We start from the raw sequence: 17,016 nt of genomic DNA on the forward strand, positions 1-17,016 counted from the left end.
TTATAAACGATGACTAAATAAATGTGAATTGAATTGAATCAAACAAGAGTAAAATGTTTTTGTACCTAACCGCTTTTACACATATTTCAACCAACTTTAATTTAAGAGTGATTTTAATATTCCTTTTTTCTTTTTAGAGTATGTTGTTCACTGTATTAATCATATACTAAGTTTATATCAGCATTTAAAGAACCCACCACAGAATGTTGTTATTGTAGGCCATTCTATGGTAAGTTCTCAGTTTAGGCCATAACTAAGCCTCTGTTTTTCATTACTTTGTCTAGTTATTGAAGAAACTTGAGAGACTAACTATACAACCCCCCAATACAAATTTATTTTTCTTAGAGAAAAGTAATTCACTTGAAATAACATTTGACCAAGTATAATCCTATTCTGTATTTATAAATTACACCGTTAAATATAGTCCTAGTTTTAATTCTGGGCAGTTTTAGGCCAACACTTTCTACTGCAGTAACTTAATTTACATTTACTGTATATTTTGTTAAAGGGAGGACTTGTTGCTAGAGCTTTGTTTTTGTCACCAAATTTCAACTCCAAACAAGTAAACACCATCATCACACAGGCTACACCCCACGATAGTCCAGTGGTGAAAGCTGACAAGGAACTGGATGAGTTCCAGCTATCTGTTAATAAGGTTTGTGATATTTTTTAATAATTAATAATGACTATAATGCATGGGTACTTTTAGCTTAAAGCATTGTCTACATTAGCAAACTAGTTTGACAAAAAACGAGTGTGCCCAAATATGGTAGTGGTAGGCCCAAATATGGTAGTGATATGACATCATGTCCATATTTAGGCACAACACATTTTTTTCATCCCATGCTTAATGGGTCCCTATACAGATTTCAGTATTCATCAATGCATATACACTTCTATTTCATACTTTTACTTATTTTCTTCAAATAGTTTTGGAAAAATGAAATGAATGACACATTGATTGATGTTGTTGTTCTGTCTGTTGGTGGCGGTTTCCGTGACAATCTTGTGCGTTCAGGCCTAACATTTTTAAGTGACGTCATTCATCCAAGTCGTAGCTTGTCAGTGGTGACGAGTGCGATACCTAGAGTATGGCTCTCAACGGATCATCTCTGTGTTGTATGGTAATTTGTGTACTTTGCTTTTACTGTGTTATCAAAAATTAATTTTTGTAAAACTGTTTCAATTCGTGCCATAAAAATGCTTTTGACAATTATTCTGTATAGAATTGAAATATTTTATTTATACTGGGCGACCTCTTTATTCAAAGACTGGTCTCCCAGAGGGCCCAGTTATGATCAGTGGCTGTGGTGTACAGTACTAGTAAACCGGGGTAACCTTCTACTTGTCTAAATAGTATCCCTATTTTAAGTCTAAAAAGGGCCAATCTGGGAAAAAATTAGAAACAAGTGTTTCTCAACTGATTTGAGTTATATAGGTTCTATATATCCACCAAAAAAAAGTTCCAGCTCATTTGGCCTGGGGAAAGCCGCCATTTTGGATTTTTAAAATGGCCGCCATAAAATACATATTTTTGCTCATATATCAGCTTCCACATCATGTATGGATATGATTTTGGTGGCAAAGTATATGTTTTGAGGGTCAATGAATCCAAATACAGCACTTTGAAGTTTACTGAATGTCCGCCATCTTGTTTTTCAAAATGGCCGCCATAAAATACAGATTTGTACTCATCTCAACTTCTACATCGTGTATGAATGTGATTTTAGTGGCAAAGTGTAGTTGTGAGTGTCAAGAAATCGAAAAACAGCATTTTCGTAATTCACTCAATGGCCGCCATTTTGTTTTTCAAAATGGCCACCATAAAAATACAGATTTTTGCTCTTATCTCAGCTTCCACATAATGTATGGAAGTGATTTTGGTGGTAATGTATATATTTTGAGGGTCAAGGATTTCAATTACAGCATTTTTTTTAAGTTTACTTAATGGCCACCATTTTGTTTTTCAAAATGGCCGCCATAAAATACAGGTTTTGCTAATTTCGTAGCTCATATACATAATGAAGACATGATTTTGATAACTAAGTCTATGTTTTGATTGTTACAGAATCAAAAATCAGCATTCTAAAATACAGAGTCGGAAAGTGATCAGATCTTCTTATTCCAGTTAGGACCAAACTTCATAGTTGAAGGCTACTGCTCCACTGGCTTTAGATGTTGCTTTTTTTTGCATACAGTTTGTTAAATACAGTAATAGTTTTAAAATTCCCAATCAAACTGGCACAACATATAATAATAACAACATTTATGTACAATCCCCTTTGCCTATAGTCTTCAAGATCTATCGCTATCACAATCCTCATTATTACTATGTCAACGTCGTGAGTTAATCACAAGATCGAGTTCCATACAGATTAAGACCAAAGAGGTACACAAGAAGATACCAGAGAGTGTACTGTAACTATCATTCGCGAGAAGAAACTAATAAACAAGATATTCTAAAGAAGTTACATCGACATGTAAAGATATTTTCCAAATATAAAGAGAAGCATGGCCAACTTGCAGTTAAAAGTACAACTTATGGATAAAGCAGTGGAAGGCTATATCTGGAAATGCTGAAAGACAAATTTCAAGATACATAAGGTTTTCTCTATTGTGCTCATGTCTGAAAACTGATTCTTCACCATTATAACACGTTGCATGATATCCATTCTTTTGGAACATCTTGTATTGTATGTATATGGAAATTTGTCATTCAGGCATATTGGCCATCATGGTCAATTGTCCTATACTGTGTCTATATCTGGAGACAAAATGGTACATCTTCATCTCGTGTCATCATTATATGATAGATAGCTGCATCCTCTAAGAGCTTTAGAATATACAGCTCTCTTTAAAGTAGGTTATGCACAACTTCAAAACCTCAACCCACCAGTATGTCCAATATAACCAAGAAAGCTCCTGAAAAGATAAACTCCTCCGTGTCTGATTATTATGACTGGTAGATGAGCAGCTAGATATACGTTTTCAGAGTGTCTGTACCATTGTATAAACTGTTGACATGTTAATTGGATAAAAAAGAATGATCGGCATAAACTATCGTCGATTTGTCCAGTTATCGCATTATACCTACATGCATAAATCCAGACCAGTTATGGTGAAGTAGTGTTAGTCCCCAGTGTATTAGGTAACCATCCATTCAGTCACATAAGATATGTTGCTTTAAATTGCTTTACTTGCTTTATATATAATGTATCTGATTGGAATATGCTTAACTAAAGTTGGCCATGCTTCTCTTTAGGATTTGGAAAATATCTTAAAATGTCGTCTAACAAACTTTTTTAGAATATTATATTTTTAGGTTCTTCACGCGAATGATATAGTTACAGTACATCGCTGATATCTTCTTGTGTACAGTATCTCCTGGGGTCATAATCATTGTGGTTCCCATATATTATCAACAACATACTGACTTATTCTCGTCATCACTTTCCAACTGTATTTCAAAAGCTGAATTTTGTTTTTATTCTGTAACCTTCAAAACATAGGCTTAGCAAAATCATAATCATAGTAGCTCATAAATGAGCAAAAACCTGTAGCTTATGGTGGCCATTTTGACAATCAAAATGGTGGCCATTGAGTGAACTTCAAAAAGCTGTATTTAGATTTCTTGACCCTCAAAACATAAACATTGCCACCAAAATCACTTCCATGCACGATGTAGAAGCTGAGGTACGAGGACAAATCTGTAAATTTTATGGCAGCCATTTTGAAAAACAAAATAGCGGGCATTAGGTGAACTTTAAAATACTATATTTGAATTCCTTGACCTTCAAAACATATACTTTTATACCAAAATTACGTTCATATGATGTAGAAGCTGAGATATGAGGAAAAATCTGTAAATTTTATAGCAGCCATTTTGATTTTCAAAATGGCGGCCATTGGGTGAAATTCAAATTAATGCTGTATTTGGATTCCTTGACCGTCAAAACCTACATTTTGCCACCAAAATCATGTCTATACATGATGTAGAAGCTGAGATAAGCACAAATCTGTATTTTAAGGCGGCCATTTTGAAAAACAAGATGGCGGTCATTGAGTGAACTTCAAAATGCTGTATTTAGATTCCTTGACCCTCAAAACATACACTTTGCCACCAAAATCATTTCCATGCATGATGTAGAAGAGGAGATATGAGCAAAAACCTGTATTTTATGGCGGCCATTTTGAAAATCCAAAATGGCGGCTTTCCCCAGGCCAGATGAACTGGAACTTTTTTTTGGTGGATATATAGACCCAATATGACACAAATCAGTTGAGAAACACTTGTTTCTAATTTTTTCCCAGAGAAAGTGTAAAATGGGGATACTAAAAGTGCACATGAGCTAGATGTGTACACTGGACCTACGATTTATAGTCCTTATCCGAGACTCGTTCTACCACCAGAACCATAGAGCGAGTGAGTCTTGAACCCTTGCCAATGTTATGGCTACGTAATTACAGTTCCACCGTCTTAACCGCTCGGCCACTCACTCACTCATATATTTTTACAGGTGTAAAGAATTAGTGTTGGCAACAAAAAGGGCAATGTTTGATATGATTGATAAAAAGACTAAACAGGTGGGTTGAAAATTAATACTTAATGTTATTGTTTTTCTTAATTTTTATTTAAAGTCAACTCAACAAGTCAGTTAAAATCAACATCTCTGCCATTTTCATTTAAGAAGTACAAAGAAAAAAAGAATGTAAGAGTTAAATAATCCACATGATCATCCACGTAAATCACTTCTTTTGTATTTTTTACAGGTATCTATTGATACAGCATATAGGATGAAAATGCTCAAAAGACATTTCACTAATGACAATGATGATAAAGAAATAGGCAAAACTATTCAATTTAAAGGTGTGAAAATATAAAATATACTTTTAAAGTAATTTAAAAAAAAACTTATTCATGTTGGTATAGATCTTTCCATTTTGATCCTGCGGTATAAATTAAGTTACAATATAAAACTATTCAGGACCCGATAAAGTGTTAAAACTTATACTACCCCTCGTTCTTTATGACATGTCCCCTGAATAAGGCTGTCTCTGTAGTACAATATCAGATATAAAATATCATTTCTTTGCTCTCTCAACCCTGAATTTGTTACCCAAACTTGTCTCTGTTTCCTTTTTAGAAACTGATAAGTTTGCACTTGTTGAAGATGGTAAACTACACATTGAGGGTGCTGTTGCTAAAACAATGCACTACATGTTCCCACTGAAGGATGCTGTGGAAGAAATTGACCACTTTATTGCTGTTGGCAACTCAGGAGGTGCTGATTGGGTGTCTGCATGTGTCAAGGTATGGTAGACTTGTTTGTACTGCAGTATGTCACTACGGTTACTGCAGTATCTTAGCTAAAGTAAAGATACTGGCAACTGACCTGTTAAAATACAATATTTTTTGTTCTTAACTAAAGGTTAAAGGTGAACGTTGCTTAGAAGCCATCAGCTTAAAATCGTACAATCAACTGCTGCCACCACGGAAAACAGATACCAAGAAAATATTGATGCCAACGATTGGACTAAACGATGCGTCGCATATTCTGCTCAAAGTGACAAAGGGTAGAGGGGTACGGTATTCCACCCTTTATTAATAATTATTTGATTAAATGTTATTTATAGTTGAGTATGGGCTTATCATATGCGCCGACAAATTGTTTAAAAGCAGATATTTTTTTAACCATTCAGGCACTGGTGTCGGCTGAGCTTTTTAACAGTGAAGTTAACACTGTACAGTTTCTTTTGCCTGGGTTCTTTACTTTTGGTGAGTATATATTTATTTAAAAGCTGAACCAATTCTGTTGCAGTTGGTAGAAATATGTAAGCATTACCTAGAGGCTTAATTTTAGAAGGACTCAAGATTAATTTAAACAAAATTTGTTTCTTGTTTCAGCTCCAGTAATTATCCTGTCTGAAACTGGAGAGGGCAGTACATTTCACAGGGTATACCTTGACGATCTTTATACACCAGGTGTCGCCTATAAAGCAAGTTTGGACGTTCTTTCTTGCCAAGATCCAATAGATGAGAGTAGGTTTAATTTACATATATTTAGTATTTTATTGAATTCATAAATTTGAATTAAATAGTATAGTTTATTGGATGTTTGAGTACCGATCGTGGTTCGAATCGAACTCTTGCTGCATTGCTTGTATCCTTAGGCAAGACACTTTACTTACATTTGCCTCTCTCCACCCAGGTGTATAAAATGGGTACTGGTTAGATTGGGTACTAGTTCATATTATTATTTTAAAGTAAATGCATTTATCATAATAAAATACATATTTTATAATTTATTCATAATCCACAGACCTAAACAGCACCATGCATTTTCACGTTCCCTGGAGCTCAGAGGATTCATACTCAGTACGTCCTGCAAACAAGAATAACGACATTTCCTTGAAGTTGGTCAACGGTCGTTCCGCAGATGACGACAGAAAAGCGCAACTGTTCATTCATATCAGCCCAAAGTGCCAGTATCAATTGAGTTTGGGATACTCGCACCAGGAAGGGTTTGGTCAGGTAAAGTGTTTGGTATTATTTTTGATAGAAATTAGGAAGTTCCAATAAGTTGATCTGAAAGACATACTCCCCCGATCTCCGCAAGATTCCGCAAGAACTGCAGTTGTTGACATATTTTGTGGATGACAACTAACTTTGTTGTATCTACATCTGGATAATTGTGAGTATTGTCTAAGGTAAGTATTTTGATTGATATTTTGACTAATAATATGAATTTTGCTTGATCACAATGAAGTATCAATTATAGTGTATGTTTTATGACTGTAATTTTTCAATATTTTAACTCATGCTCTCTGCTTTTTATTGTTTTATTGCAGTTTTATACCTTTTTAACATTTTATGTGTAATTTTCTTGTTTTCTTTTCTGTACATATGTTGACAATGATTTTTACCAAATAAATGAATGAATGTTTATTGATCAAAAGGCAAATTACTGAAAAAATGACAATGTTGTCACTGTGTGTATCAGTGGCTGGATCTCAATGGAGATACAAATAACATGAAAACGATAAAGCATCAACAAATTTGCTGAGCTTCCGTGCAACCCTAAACATGTTTAAAGTTCTCCCCACGACCTAAAAAACTACGTCCGACGCTATTTCAAGACGTCTCGTCTTGTCGGGATTCAACTCAGTCAGCCCCGACGAGTCAAGACGTTTCATCGGGCCTCGTCGTAAGATGCTGTCTGAATTGGCCTTTAGTAGTACGGTACAGTAGTATTATTAAAAACAGAAAATCAAGTTCGTTAAATAGCCGAGACATCTTCTGGGTCATATCCAAACAAAACAAAATCATTTTTGTAAAGCTTATAAAGTTTTTGACGTTCACTGTCACTTATCGTCTGATAGTATTTCTCAAACAAAGTGACGTCATTGCTTTTTGTTGCACGGTTTGTCCTGTTTCGAAAATAGATTAAATGATCAACTTTTGCTTTTTGCAGTATGTAATTCGAATCGTCGTCCGCGCTTTCTAATTTGCCAATGTAATCATAGTCAATTTGACATGGGAATACAATATTGCTAATAATCTCCCAATGGCCGTCAAAACTATTAGTTCTGTTGTCACAGAGATAGGTCACAAAGTCTTTTAAAGTGACATTAGCACCATTGTGTATGTCCCTCCCTTCTGAATGAAGCCTCTGCTTTATTAATCTACTCAACCGCTTCCTAAATGAGGCATTCTTATCCTCTAGTTTACTGCGGTACGCGGACAACACTCTAGTAAACGGATGGCGCACAAATAAAAACTTCTTGTAGTTTTTCAAGCGATATTCAATCTCTTTCGGCGAGTATTGACTGAGTTTTTTCAGAGACGGATCATGTGCCTTCTTACCTGGCACGTCTTCTACTTTTGCGTATTTTCCTTTCAGCACAAGAAACGCGCTTTTCCAATTGGTTGAGCCAACTTTGGAAACGTACGCGTACATCAGACGGTATTGATCGTTCACTATCATGAACCACAGTCGTCGTTTTTGCCTCCAGATTACGTTTGTGAAGTTGGTCTTCGGAAGACCACTTGCCACACAACCTTCGCGTAGAGTGTTTCTACGTCGATTCATTCTTTGCTCCATTTTTGTCAACCAATCATCAGTTCCCTAAAAAGCAAAATAAATTATGATTATGACATGATATATTACGAGGATGGTGATTGTTATTCTCACCGTCTTGATCATTATTAGTCGTACTCTGTATCGTCATCATCATATCCAGGAGAAGTTCTTTATGTTACTGGTCGCGTTGTTTTCATCAGTCGTCCTCCGTCAGGCCGTCGTCCTCCGTCAGGCCGTCGTCCTCCGTCAGGCCGTCGTCCTCCTTCAGACCGTCGTCCTCCGTCAGGCCGTCGTCCTCCTTCAGGCCGTCGTCCTCCTTCAGGCCGTCGTCCTCCTTCAGGCCGTCGTCCTCCTTCAGGCCGTCGTCCTTCTTCAGGCCGTCGTCAGTGTTAGCGAACATTCTTTTCGAGGAGGTAGACGAAGGAAACAGTCATTTTGTATCAAAGTTTACTCTGGGCATGCGTAGTAGTTGGTCTATAATGATTTTCACATTCATCTTTGTTGTAAATAAATAGGCTCTACTTACCGAATCTGTGTTCTTGTGTATGTCTTCTACATTGAAAATCAGTAATGATACCTTCTTATTTTTGTTTAGAGTAACATCATGTCTTCCGTTTGAGACGGCTTCAATGCACATTTGAACTCGTGTATCAACATTTTGCGTTTTTCCTTAGAAAGAATAACAATTAATATATACAGTAGTAACACATTTCCATTGAACTCGCTTTTGAATGGGTGAAGTAACTGGGGTGTTTTTATATTATGGATATTAGTGGTTCATTTAAGTAGTTACCTGCAAGGCCGTTCCAAGCAAGACAAATCCAAACAAGAATGTTTACTAAAACTAGTAATGTAAACTTTCTGTTAATCCTCCTGTGGGGCATCATCGTAAGAGAATTTTAAATGTACTTAATTTTAAACATTGTCGAAAGTGACTGTTACTGGTACTGTATATTGAATCCAAAATGTCGAACACGTACGGTACTATTTCCCCGATCTAATATTTGTCAGGGCGGATCCAGCATTACTAACTGTAAACGATCTATTCAATGAAACGTTTTTGTTTTGTATTTGAACATAGAGCAATTATGCTTGAACTAGTTGCATTATGTAGAGACCCAATTGACGGCATATTTACCGACTTCAACGATCTAACCAGTAGGAACCCGTCTGTGGGCATGTTTGTTTAAACGGTTTGAAAGAAAATTCTCGAACGTTTTGGAGTGTGTATTTTATGACCATTCGCGAGGTGATATTCTTCCCTTTTGGTTAGACATATTGATTGCTTGCCACCACGCCATGATATTCCGCTCGACTACGTAGCTGTCGAGTAAAGCTTGGTTCCCACTAGGACGCAAAGCAAATACGCAAGCCGTAACGCAGTCGAATTGTCCAATCAAAAGCGATGGCTTATTGGAACTGTCGCTTCTGATTGTGTTTTACGTCCTTATGTTGCGTCAGTGTGAACCAACATTTAGAAAGTCATTGCGCATATTCCATACAGTGCATATAGTCTTAAATTATAAATCATACGATTGTTTTTCGACTCGTTGTCGATTACACTTGTCTTTTAAGAACACCCGGGCTGTTTGTTCGGTTGACGATTGCTATTGTCAACAATATTTGGCAGTTCTATTTAAAGATATATTGTCCCCTGAAAAAATGCTTTTTTTAATCTTTTTGTTGAATATGTTATTTTAATGTCACATAATAGTTGTGAATTGGGTCTGAAAAAAAATATTTACCTGAAAAAACTGAAATTTAAAGCAAAAAATGGTCAAATTGTCTGGAAGCCAATGAGTTTTTGGGTAATTTAACTGTTTCTTTTGTCTTTTTATAGGTGAAATAATTTTTTTCCCCGTTCTTTTTTCTTATGGAAGTGAACAACTTCATTAAAACTGCATAATGGCCTATTCAAAGTCCGATTTTAAAAATCTTTATTTTTCATGATTTTGGGAGACAATACATCTTTAATTAAAATTAAAGTAAAGTTACTATACATACTTCTTAAAACAAACCATAATTGGTAAAATATTACCTCTATTAAATTGGACATTTTTGCGACCCAACAGGGGTTCATCATGTGTTAAAACAGATATTTCTCCTCCCTAATTAAGATATGTTCCAATGTATCCATATACAAATATAAATAAATATATTCGTAGAAATACTTTGTTGCTAATAACTAAACGCAAGCATAATATATCTTTTCATAGACATTATGCATATATTTGTGTATATATTATAAACAAGTTTTATTCATTTATAAACAAGCAAAACAACTGCAGTGTTTATTTATTTGTGATACCTGTAACTAAGCAAAACATGTCTAGCGGCATGTGTCAGATAACATTGAAGATTCCTAAGCCTATTGTAGTATTTCATGATATTTTCTATAGCGTTTTCAACAAGTTTTGTGTATTTTTAAACACGACAACAAAGCAGTGTTTGTTTATCATACACACTACCTGATATTATGTCTACATGTGTTAATAGGCGTTCCAGACGGCTATAATATTAGTATCTTAGCTACCATGTCTTATTGATCCACTCGAAAGGAGAATGTTTTCAATTTCATGTCATCCAAGGTTGTGCTAATACGTTTTTGATTATAATTGAACTTCGTGTTTCAATTATCGGCGGATTTTAAAATTGCAATTTACACCGACAAAGATTACCAGGTGCCTGGTTGTTAAAGAAGAGAATAAACCTGTTCTATTATCTTTTTACGAGTAAAATTAATCACCAGTTGCATGCTGTATTCTATTCTATAAGCGATTTGAGGAAAAACGTATTACACTGTTACTGGAGCAATCATACTTAAAGTATCATTAATTGTAGACGAATCGACTATAATGGTTATGCTGGGGTACGGTATCGTCCTGCCGTTGGAGCTGACATCATTTCACTGATGCTGTATGGTGCAATAATTAATAAGACTATTCGCAGAATGGAATAAGTTGGTTGTGATATATACAAGAATTTGCTAATCCAAATACCATTTATATTGTTTAATTTTACTGGTGAAATGGGAAGACCTTCTGCGTGCCCATCAGTTTCAATTTTAGGTTTACTGGTCAGCGAACAGGTTTCAATAATTTAGCCCAAATGGCGTCATAATAGGAGATTTGTGATTATTTTTTACCAGTACTACAAGACGAATGGAATTAATTAACATAGAACATTATCTTCTATTAAGGAACATATTTTATCTGATGCATCTACAAAGAATACGTTTTTAGTAGACTATAAAATGATGAAGGAGCCTTCGAAAATATCTGAAGATCATTTTGGTAGATCTAAATCTTTCTTAAAAAGACAAGATACTAGTATTATCACAAGAGCATATACGACGTTAAACTCTCACAAAAGACCGTTGTCATTACCTGGAATATCGCGATCATCTCGACACATTAGCTTCTATGACTATCTACCTCATCGTAAAGTATGGTCAGAGAAAGACCAGCGTAAAAGAGATCGCTCTAGGAAGTTATTTAGAGAAGAAGTTAAAAGGGAATTAGAACGTCAACAAGCAAATGAGGAAGCTAAAGACAGAGAACTCTTTCCTCCGAAAGATGAAGATGTTGACATTGAAGAAGAGCACGAAGATGAGGAGGAATCCTATTTAGAACAGTATTTTCCAAGTATTCGAAACAGGAAAAGTAGTGTAAAGGGTACGAGAGGACGCATTGGCATGCAAAATATGCATACATTTTTTCCTGAAATTAAAAATTATGATTTTGCGCCACGCCGAGCATACACAGAAGGAGATTTGAAGGCTAAGAAAATAGCTGATGATTCCGTACTTTCGGAATCAAAGCTTAGTATCAAGGCAGACATTGAAAGTAAACTTAGTGACCTTGTCCAGCCGTCAAAGAATGAAAGAAGGGTCTCATTTAACTTAATGGCGAACACACGGAAGAGTTCACTCGGTCAACACACAGTATCCAGTTGTCCAGACGTCGTTTCACATCAAATCAGGAGACCATCATTTGCAGGAAATAATTTAACGGACATTTCAGAGGCTATCATAATTAATAAAAACAAGAATGCTTATTCTAATCTTAGCAAGCATAGTTCGCGGTTACACCTTTTACACGATTCTATAGAAGAGAGCATGGAAGTAAGTCGACACGAAAGTAAAAACGTACAACGAAGAACTCAAACTAAATCTGCTGGTACTTCAGTAGTCAAACCAGAATCGTCTGGTTTCCTTCAAAGGTCACACTCTGCAAATGAACAAGAGACTGTGTATCCACTTGGTTTTGCTCGTCAACCTATCAAACATTTAGGGTCAATACGAGATAATGTTGTCATTACAGAGCCACTTATTATAAAACAAATGGGCATGGAAAGACGTTAATAAATTGAAATCGTAAACATAAGAGGCACAAATCCGCTGTTGCCTGTATACCAGCCAGAATTTCAACGAGCGCGTTAAGGCCAACTCAGACAGCGCCGTACGACAAGGCCCTACAAAACGTCTGAGTCTACCGTGCTGTCTGAGTTAAATCCCGACGAGACGAGTCGTCTTGAGATAGCGTCGGCCTAGTTTTTAGGTAGTCGGGAGAACTTTTAAACATGTTTCATTTTCTACAGACGAAACGATTTGTCGGGCCTCGTCATACGATACTGTCTACAATTTTGTCCCTTTGATTTGAGTGCCATAGACAATGTGAATAAAGTATTACCTTTTGTATTGTATATTGATTTAAGTTATTTAAAATGTTTTTATTTCATTCTCTATTATGTAATAATGATTAAATACCAAAGGCATGACAAATTGTAGTGTTGGTTTTATTGTCACTCGGTGGTAACACCAATCAGTCGTTATAATTGATAATTTGGCGCTAAAAAATTAACTTATATGGATACTTTTACCACAGCTTGTTAGGTTTCATTCAACTTGCCTCCCTTGCTTCATCACTGTTGTTGTCATCCTTGTTTTCTCATATCAGCTGAAGCAACTGAGAACAAACGGTAAGTGGATATCATGGATAGAGGGCGTTCTAATCAATATTTCGGTTCATATTAAAGACACAATTAACTCGAGATTTTAGTAAGCTTTTTTGACGTCATCAATATTATAGGCCTATCGATTTTCTTGAAAATTAAGAAACATGATGTTGTCAAAATCAATTCAGCACGATAATTTGAAAAATCGTGCAAACAAACGTGTATACAAACATTGTTTTTGTTATGCCACATATTTAAATTGTACTATTGACTTGCGTTGCCATTAATATCGCCGCGTGACGTGTGGCCTCAACATCAGTGCCTCATTTAGTCTTACGCCACTAACACGAGTAGGCGTCCTCCTTCCATTAAACCTTCAATTAGAAATTTCTCCTTAGTAATTTAAGCCTTACAATATTGTTATTATTATACGTTTATTAAGGACATTGTGATTATTATTTAATAATCATACTAATCAAAGCTACGTTGGTCTGTAGTATGGTTTCTTAATAATGCGAGTTATTGTTTTTATAGAAATCGCTCGAAGCCCTAAATGACACTGTTATGCGTTGAAACTAATTAAGTAGTGAATTCAATACACGCGATGCTTGTTGAAGTAAGGCGTAACGCATGTTTAGGCCTATAATGAATGTTTTATGAAAGTTATATAACAAGTAAATCTCCCTACGTAAGCATGTGTACCGTTGCCTTGGATGTACATGAAACATCTGTTTATAACGGAGCCGCTCGATTTTAACTTAATGTTATAGTGACCTAAACTTCTGTTTAAAGGAAGTAAAATCTTATCTTAATTTTTATATGCATAAATCTTGATATTTCTTTTATGAATATTTAATTTGTTTCTTTTTAACAGTTATTTTCTGCGAAAAATAATGTTGTATGTATAATCATGTCCTAGTGTCAAGATGTATCATCTGTTTGGAATGAATAAGAAATCTGTAGCCAATTTAAAACATAAAAATACACTTTATGGGTATTTTCTTTTCATTTTAGAACCTTTACATGATTTTATATGGATCCAGTCTTCGTATTGTAAACCGTTTGTTGTAGCACCGTTTGTTTCTATCATCAGAAGTGCAATTAAGTAAGAATATGTTGTTTAGACCTACTTGCCATACAAATAGACATTTACCGTGAATAATCGAAGGGCCTTGGTGCTTCAAGTTTCAAGTTTATTGTTTCACACAATACAATATGATACAGAACATAAATTAATAAATATAATGTTGTGCTTCTAAAAGTATAAGCTTTAAATATTTTGAAAAATGCAAAATACATTAATCATTTTACATGTGTTTCTCAGTGATGTATCTCCAATATTTTGTTCAATAATAATTACAGTATCATAGTACATTATATAATTTTAAAAAGCAGTCGATTTTCGGAACTGTATCTAAATTTGCTTTGTACCATAGGCAAATGACGTAACAGCATCTCATGTGCCTAGGCCTATCACATTGTACCTGTATCATGAAATGTTAGGTACACCCCTTTCGGTGCCGTACTATAATAATACAGGTGTCACATGTAAAGTACACGAGACGCTGTATATATTACGGAATTCTTTTTACAGTATATTATACACTACAAATATATTCCAAACACGAAAAAAAGTACTATTAAACGATCGTTTAATAGTGCGTACTATTGCACGCCATGTGACCCACAATCGTCCAATCAATGATGATAGACCCGTAACGTCTACCGCTACGTAACACCTCAAATACATTATGCCGTCATCACTGTTATTTGTCGTCATAGTTGTCATCATACAATTGTCATACTGTAATCTTTTCATCTGCATCATCAACATTATTCACCATCGTGTTATATCAGCGTTATCATCGCCATCATAATCACCGCCATCATAATCTCCATCGTCATATTATTCAATTTACATCATTACGAGGGTGTATTCATCACCGCCATCAATATTATTGCCGTCATCTTCTTTTGATAAAGTATGATCTGTGAAACATTCAGTGAAGGTAAAGTAAAGGCCAACTCAGAGTCAGACAACGGCGTACGCCGAGGCCCGAGTTGACTCGTCGGTGCTGTCTGAGTTGAATCCCGACGAGACGAGACGAGAAATTTAAACATGTTTCATTTTCTCCCGACGATACGACTCGTCTGGCCTCGTCGTACGACGCTGTCTAAGTTTGCCTTAATATCTGTGAAAGATTCAGTGCAGGTTGAGTAGATTAATTTGCATTAATATAAAAGCCGAAGTCTATATCTGAACCAATAAATGTTGTGTTTTATCTTTAGATGGGAACCACTAACAAGCACATACGACATAACGGAAATGGTGCGAAAGAATATATTTTTCAATGTATTACCGATTGTGCTGTTTTTGTTCAGCTATGCAATGGTTTGCGTCGTGTCGCAATTCTTGATATACACAACCAAATGTTTAGGCCAGTTTTACTGTTTAATGTCAAGGTACATATTGCTCTTATAGCTATAGATATACTAATTACTAAGCTACTTAGCAGTACTTAAACAATTATCTTGTTGGTGCAGACCAATTGTTCCTTGTGCTATAATCTGACCCTGGTCATCAGCGCAAGTGTTCTCATTATGTGCTTAGTACAATTACGTCATAGTAAGGAAAACATCTAACAAATAAATTAATTTGATAAATTTCTAATGCGCGCTATATAATAACGTTAAGACAGTTAGGGGGAAAATGGCAAAATCAGCACTGTGGCCATGTCAAAAACAAGAAAGTATGAAACCTTTTGCCATTTTTCATGTGTTGTGTGTGTATACCCGCAAACATGAATTTAATTATTATGAAATTCTATCTAAATCCACCGAATTCTACTAGCTGCGATCACAGTACATGTTATGCTATAAACTATATTATAAAGGATGAGTAAAATAAATGTGAATTGAATTGAATTAATGAAACTTTATTCTAATATTTCTTGCAGAACTCCAATTACAGATCCATCAAAGCCTTCTCAGTCCACTATACCGTGGATGTTATACAGTACAGTAGGAGTATTAATCATGATATCGTCCAGTGGTAGTGGTACACTTGCCTTGGTCCTAGCGCTTAGTATGTATGTTGCCCATGTAAGTAATCTGCTAGCTATTATTTGATGGCTTCCACAGTCGATCAGATCAACTGATCTTGGTTTCCTAAAATCCACGACCATCCTTGACCCTACTCAATTGACATTTTCAATGCCAGACATTTTTGGTTTGTCAAATCGATGACCACGGTCGTTTGATCTGATCGATAGAGGAACATGTAAACGAAAAACTTAAATGCGGGGTACTTTAATAATTTTACCCTTGGTGGTGGCGGTGATGATGATGATGACTACTGTATAACATGTAAGAAGGAGGTAGGACAACAAAAATAGGATTGACGACGGGGAATCAATATGGTGACTAATCCGTCGATGACGGTTATGAATCGTAATAATTTGACTTGGCTCACTTTATAAATGTTTAATAAAATATTGTTTTACCTTAGGTATCCAAGAAATATGCAAACGTTATTTGTGTCCGCAATTGTCTGAATTTGGTGAGTAAATCCTAAGGTGTGCTCTTTGTAAATGATACAGCACTCGCATGTTTGATAGCCATTGTAGCACCTTAACTTTTAGGCCCGTACTCATAGACATACAGTAGACCTTTCCAAGATATTCGTTAGAAAACTATCTACGAACTACTACTTTTTTGTATGTACAATTAAAATGCAGGTGTGTCTCGTTGATTGCTGCTGTTGGTATTCCAACCTTTCGATTATTTATGTATCTAAAGCTCTGTCTATCAAACTAGTTCGACAAAAAAGTATGATGTGCCCAAATATGGTAGTGATATGGTCAAATGTGCTAGTGATATGACATCATCATGTCCATATATGGGCACATCACATTTTTTTTTCACATAAAGTTTGATAGTGTAGACAAGGCTTTACCTAAGAAAGCACCAAATAAAGAAT

At 35.5% G+C, this 17,016-nt stretch overlaps 3 protein-coding genes across 6 annotated transcripts in view; 2 read left to right on the forward strand and 1 right to left on the reverse strand.

Annotated features, from left to right (window-relative positions):
- LOC144841134 (GPI inositol-deacylase-like) overlaps positions 1–17,016 on the forward strand; it is a 29,352-nt gene that overhangs the window by 6,864 nt on the left and 5,472 nt on the right. For all 4 annotated transcript variants that reach the window (XM_078697328.1, XM_078697330.1, XM_078697331.1 and 1 more), the window contains exons 5-19: positions 138–229; positions 509–655; positions 931–1,124; positions 4,518–4,584; positions 4,771–4,867; positions 5,145–5,311; positions 5,430–5,582; positions 5,701–5,776; positions 5,906–6,040; positions 6,321–6,532; positions 12,968–13,061; positions 14,052–14,142; positions 15,327–15,500; positions 15,995–16,139; positions 16,546–16,596. In XM_078697328.1, the coding sequence (XP_078553454.1) occupies positions 138–229; positions 509–655; positions 931–1,124; positions 4,518–4,584; positions 4,771–4,867; positions 5,145–5,311; positions 5,430–5,582; positions 5,701–5,776; positions 5,906–6,040; positions 6,321–6,532; positions 12,968–13,061; positions 14,052–14,142; positions 15,327–15,500; positions 15,995–16,139; positions 16,546–16,596 (1,895 nt within the window). The remainder of the gene's footprint in view (positions 1–137; positions 230–508; positions 656–930; positions 1,125–4,517; positions 4,585–4,770; positions 4,868–5,144; positions 5,312–5,429; positions 5,583–5,700; positions 5,777–5,905; positions 6,041–6,320; positions 6,533–12,967; positions 13,062–14,051; positions 14,143–15,326; positions 15,501–15,994; positions 16,140–16,545; positions 16,597–17,016) is intronic.
- Positions 6,887–8,113, reverse strand: LOC144841154 (carbohydrate sulfotransferase 11-like). The gene has a single exon (XM_078697373.1). It carries the CDS (start codon positions 8,100–8,102, stop codon positions 7,278–7,280), a length of 825 nt encoding a protein of 274 aa, XP_078553499.1. The 5' UTR covers positions 8,103–8,113; the 3' UTR covers positions 6,887–7,277.
- LOC144841108 (uncharacterized) lies at positions 11,335–12,621 on the forward strand. Its single transcript, XM_078697296.1, has one exon. It carries the CDS (start codon positions 11,335–11,337, stop codon positions 12,442–12,444), a length of 1,110 nt encoding a protein of 369 aa, XP_078553422.1. The 3' UTR covers positions 12,445–12,621.

Source organism: Antedon bifida, chromosome 4 (assembly GCF_963402885.1).
Source record: "Antedon bifida chromosome 4, ecAntBifi1.1, whole genome shotgun sequence".
NCBI classification, from domain to species: Eukaryota; Metazoa; Echinodermata; class Crinoidea; order Comatulida; family Antedonidae; genus Antedon; species Antedon bifida.

Bases quoted from the DNA above. Each gene is read 5' to 3' on its own strand.
- LOC144841154 (XM_078697373.1), bottom strand. From the start codon at position 8,102: ATGGAGCAAAGAATGAATCGACGTAGAAACACTCTACGCGAAGGTTGT.
- LOC144841108 (XM_078697296.1), top strand. From the start codon at position 11,335: ATGATGAAGGAGCCTTCGAAAATATCTGAAGATCATTTTGGTAGATCT.